At 40.1% G+C, this 5540-nt stretch overlaps 1 protein-coding gene across 1 annotated transcript; it reads left to right on the forward strand.

The window, feature by feature from the left end:
• Nucleotides 1–946: 946 nt before the first annotated feature.
• Nucleotides 947–3679, forward strand: LOC105036724 (probable receptor-like protein kinase At1g30570). Its single transcript, XM_073251424.1, has one exon. The coding sequence runs from the start codon at nucleotides 1131–1133 to the stop codon at nucleotides 3306–3308; it is 2178 nt and encodes a 725-aa protein (XP_073107525.1). The 5' UTR covers nucleotides 947–1130; the 3' UTR covers nucleotides 3309–3679.
• Nucleotides 3680–5540: the final 1861 nt, after the last annotated feature.

The raw sequence follows: 5540 nt of genomic DNA on the forward strand, positions 1-5540 counted from the left end.
ATATATTATAAAATCCAAAGGGAGAGAAAGGAGAGACGCTTCAAAGAAGCGTAAAGACAAAGTTTCAACCAACTAGCTTGGTTCCTCGCCACTTCAAGTGCAGCATCTTAAGAATAACCACCCTTTCCCAAATCTATGGCTTTTCCTGTTTGAAATACGGGGAGTGAAGAACGTATTGGCAAAACCTTCGAGGACTTGTTTTCTTTTGGCGTATTTTCGTCAGAATCAGGTAAGGAGAAGAAAATCCATTCTTTAAAACAAAAATCTTTCCTTTCTGCATTTTCTCAGTGTTGTTGGTTTCTTTTTTGGAGGTTTTTTTTTTTTTGAGATTTCAGGTCTGGAAGTTTAGCTTCAGATACAGAAAGAGTTGTTGTTATGGTTGTCAGCTGAAACCGATCATTCTTTTCCCAGATTTTCTTTCTGGTAGATTTTTTTTTTTTTTCTCTATTGGTTATTGGGTTGTTTTTTTTGGGGGTTAGTATTTGCTTTGGTTCTATTTTTGAAAGGGATGCAACTGATAATCTTCAAGAAGGTAATGTAGATATTTCCCTTCGGAAAGTCTGAAGATTTGAAAGATTTGTGGGGTTGGAGAATTCTAAATTCTTCTAGTTTAAGAAACAGTGTTTGGGGAGGTGAGCTTGGCGGCATTGATGAGCTGGGCTTCTTCTCTGTAGTGATCCAACCTTCTAAAAGTCTCCCAAGGGTCTGGAGTTACTTTGGTTTGCAAAAGAAAATAAAAAGTGCTTCTGAACTGAGCTGATCTGAAGAATGAAGTCTCTGGGTTTCTTTTACTGCTTTTAATTTCAGTTTTTCTGAGAATTGGACAAGCTCAAGTGAAACCTTTTCTTGTCGATTGTGGATCTAATTCCAGCATTAGTGTTGATGGTAGAAAATGGGTTGGCGATTCAGTTCCTGCTGATAATTTTACTCTGAGCTCTCCTGGAGTCATTGCATCGACTGCCACGATCAGCGGAGAACAGGTGTATGGAAATTTGTATAACATTGCCCGGATCTTCAACTCATCGTCAAGCTACAACTTCAGCTTGGTGTCTGGGATTTATTGCATCAGGCTTCACTTCTACCCTTTCTCCTTTGAAAACTTTAATGTTAATGAATCTGCCTTTGATGTCATGGCAAACAGTCTAAAGTTGGTATCCAAGTTTGATGTCCCGGGGGAGATTTACTGGAAGAACATGAGGAGCAACGCTAACGATACCTATCTGGTGAAAGAGTACTTCCTCGATATCAGTTCGAGCAAGCTGCAGATTGAGTTTATTCCTGACTCTGGGTCATTTGCCTTTGTGAATGCTATGGAAGTGATTCCAGTCGTCGGTAAGTTGTTTACCGATACCGTGAACAAAGTGGGTGGTTTAAAGGGTTCTCTGAGTTTGATGGATCACGGGATTGAGACCATGTATAGGTTGAATGTGGGAGGGCCTAAGATAAAACCCACTGAAGATCAAAGTCTTTGGAGGAGATGGGAATCAGATGAGAGGTTCATGTTCTCTTTGAATACTGCAACAACTATTTCTAATACTTCAAGTGTAACCTATGCATCCACTAACGATACTTCCATTGCACCTCTGTTAGTTTATGAAACAGGGAGGACAATGATTGATAATGAAGTTCTTGAGAAGAGATTCAACATGTCATGGAAGTTTGATGTGGATCCAAACTTTGATTACTTAGTTCGGTTGCATTTTTGTGAGGTGGTATATGATCAACCAAACATGAGAATTTTCAGGGTTTATATAAATAATAAAACAGCAGCTGAGAACTATGATGTGTTTGTCAAGGCAGGTGGGAAGAACAAAGCCTATCATGAGGACTATGTTGATGCAGTTTCACAGCAGATTGACACTCTTTGGCTTCAGTTGGGGCCGGACTCATCTACAAGTGCTTCAGGAACTGATGCACTTCTAAATGGTCTGGAGATCTTCAAGCTCAGTCGCAATGGGAATCTTGCGCATGCTCCAGAGAGAATTGACACTGGTAGGGGAGGTTTGCCTGCTGGAAAGCCAAAGAGTAAGGTTCTATGGGCAGCAATTGTTGCAAGTGTTGGTTCGGTCATTACTATTATGATACTATCTGTTATTTTTATCTGCTACTGCATTCGGAAGAAGAAAACACCTCCAGTGAAAAAGAGCAATCCTCCCGGTCGGCGCCCATTCTTCCTTCATGGGACTATGGGAAGCACCTCGAAGGCCCAAGTATTGAAATCACCTCCAAATTCTACAGGATCAATGGCTTCTAATAGAATGGGCAGGAGGTTCACCATTGCAGAAATTAGGGCAGCAACCAATAATTTTGATGAGTCCTTAGTTATTGGAAATGGAGGTTTTGGTAAAGTCTACAAGGGTGAGATTGAACAGGGGAACCTAGCCGCAATCAAACGGGCCCATCCACAATCTGAGCAGGGCCTAAAGGAATTTGAAACTGAAATAGAAATGCTGTCAAAGCTCCGTCACCGGCACCTTGTCTCAATGATTGGGTACTGTGATGAACAAAATGAGATGATTTTAGTTTATGAATACATGGCAAATGGGACTCTGAGAAGCCATCTCTTTGGGAGTGATCTCCCACCTCTCACATGGAAGCAGCGGCTCGATGCATGCATTGGTGCTGCACGTGGACTTCACTACCTTCACACAGGAGCAGAGAGGGGTATTATCCACCGGGATGTTAAGACTACAAACATATTGTTAGATGAGAATTTTGTTGCAAAAATGGCAGATTTCGGGCTGTCAAAAGATGGCCCAGCATTGGACCACACCCATGTCAGTACTGCTGTGAAGGGAAGTTTTGGGTACCTCGATCCTGAGTACTTCCGACGTCAACAACTAACTCAGAAATCAGATGTATATTCTTTTGGTGTGGTTCTCTTTGAAGTTGTGTGTGCTAGGCCAGTTATAAATCCAAGCTTGCCGAGGGATCAGATTAACCTTGCTGAATGGGCGGTCCATTGGCAACACCAGCAGTCAATTGAGACCATCGTGGATCCCCGTTTGGAAGGAAATTATTCACCTGAGTCCTTGACAATGTTTGGGGATATTGCAGAGAAATGCCTTGCTGATGAGGGGAAGAACCGCCCTACAATGGGTGAAATCTTGTGGCACTTGGAGTACGTCTTGCAGCTGCATGAAGCTTATATGCAAGGTAGAGATGCCAATTCCTTTTCAGGGAGTCAGGTGAGGTTTGCTGATATGTCTCTTAGTCTTCCAGGCATCACAGAGGGAGAAGAGGAAGCTTCTCTAGAAGCAGAAAGCAATGATGAGAATTCTGTAGAACCAAAAGCTGATGGACTCTGATCTTCTGGTATTGGAGATGTTGGCATCTAAAATCAGATAGCACTTGTATTAGGTGCGTGCTACAATTTTCAAATCTTTGGTATATTTTAATTCTGCTTTACTACTATTTTGGTTCCTTATAACAAAGGTTTCAGAGATGAATGGTGCCTGGATAGCCATACATTTTTATAGCAGCTCTTGTTGATGGATAGGACTGGTGTATGTTACTGAAGTTTGAAACCGTGGAGATCTTGAAATGGTTTTGTCACTTTTCCAGATCTATAATTCTATTCGTTTGTTAATTATTTGTAAGAGAATACATGTTTGCCAAAGGTCCTGTATAAAGGATACTAATTGTACTCATCTATGGTTTAAAGATTTTGACGCACATACTCTGCATATGTGTAACCATGCCTCCCTAACTGGTAATAGTTGTTCAGTTTCGTTATTATCTTCTCTTTTGGATGTCATTATGAGTTTAGATCCACTGATGTCAATTATGATCAACTCTACTTAATTGTAATGATAAAGTCCAATTTGAATTGCTGAAGGTTGAGGTTACTCAGTGTTAATTTTTAATCGTTGAATTAGAATTTTGGCTATATTTTTTGAATCTTGCTTTTGTAAGACATGGACACGACTTGAGCACTGATCCGGCATCAATGTTTGAAGATAAAGAGGCAAACAAAGATAAAATGAAGAATTTTTTAGGTCTGACATCCTGTCCGAAAAATCATTTTCAGCAAATCTGTAAACTTACAGTCAAAAACCTGTAAAACCTGCGACCTGTAACCAATTTTAGCTTTAGGATTGGATGGGTCAAGCTTTCTCAGCTTGACTCACTTTGTAAATATTCTCCAATTATCAATATGAGGGTGGTACATCCTCCCACTTCATCAAAAAAAAAAAAAGGCAAACAAAGTTTTCTTTTTTTCTTTTTCGGTAAACAATGCCTAGGGCAAACCCAGGGGCAGGAACCATTCCACGAGTGGAGAGCCATCTAATCACTCACTCCAAAAGCTCTAGGAACAGTACCTGCAGCAGCATTAGAAGACAACCTCCAAAATTTGCTGTCCGGTTAGCAGCCTGATTACATTCTGTATAGACATAGTGACCTTGTCATTCTGAAAGCTTTGACAAAAATTCTTCTAAAGTTTAGCAAGAATTGGAGAAAATATATGGGATTGGAGGAATGCTGGCAGCATTCAAGATCTAATATTTAGTGCCTTAGGGATGAGATAGAAAACTTAACCATACCGCAGTACTCAACTGCCTCATGCTACAGCACATACTGCATGCCACACACCCCATACTGGCAAAATGGTGGATACCAAGGTAAAAATATCAGCACATATGTGACTGATATTCTTCTGTATTACAGTACTTCAAACCTTCTGCATTCAGATTAGATCCACTGCTCCAGTTTTTATATGGATGTTTTGCAAAATGTCATTTTCTTTCATCTCAATCCACCAATCATATCTGCATCATACTTTTAAGCTGCCAATGTCATGGCATTAATGGTACAAGCTTCAACAATGAAATCCAAGGGCTTCTCTTCATTTTACAGTCTCTTTGCCCTTGAAGTTGTAACAAAGATTTAAACTAATAGGTGAAGATTCTGTTGCATGGCTGATTTACTCCCATGACAAGGGATGCACACCTAAATTTGGACCGAGGCAGTTCTTTCGGGTTTTAGAACACTTTTGGTTTTTTTTTTTTTTTTTCCTTCCAATCTCCCTAATTTCTGATCAAAGGAAGAGTATTTCATACCATTGGTACATAATAACACCTAAAATGTGTGGATGCATTGAAAACTCTTGCAATCCCTTTTCCATGAATTGCTTGTTACACAAACCAGAAACTTGTAGGCAATGTGGCTCAGCCGTCATCAATTCAGCTTGGCAAACAATTAAGTGATATACAGCTGAATGGAGGCATTATGAAACTTCCATAGGGACTCCCACAAAATTGTTAAGAAATTATGGACTTTCAGTTTAGAACACTTGCATGAAAAAGAAAAAGACAACAATAAGGAATAGGGTATGCATATACGGCTGTATTCGAATTCCTCTATGGAGAAGCTTTCTTCCACCCTGTCATATTTGCTACATCACAGTCTATAGCCCATAAGTGGTTTCTTATGGTTTTGCATTTGGGTTTTGTCCAGGTTGGATGCGGTGGACTGTTTAAGTGCCTATCATGTTTAGTGGTGTTCACATTTGAATGAAGTGGTAGTGATATGATCACTGT

The sequence above is a fragment of the Elaeis guineensis genome, chromosome 2, assembly GCF_000442705.2.
Source record: "Elaeis guineensis isolate ETL-2024a chromosome 2, EG11, whole genome shotgun sequence".
NCBI lineage: Eukaryota > Viridiplantae > Streptophyta > Magnoliopsida > Arecales > Arecaceae > Elaeis > Elaeis guineensis.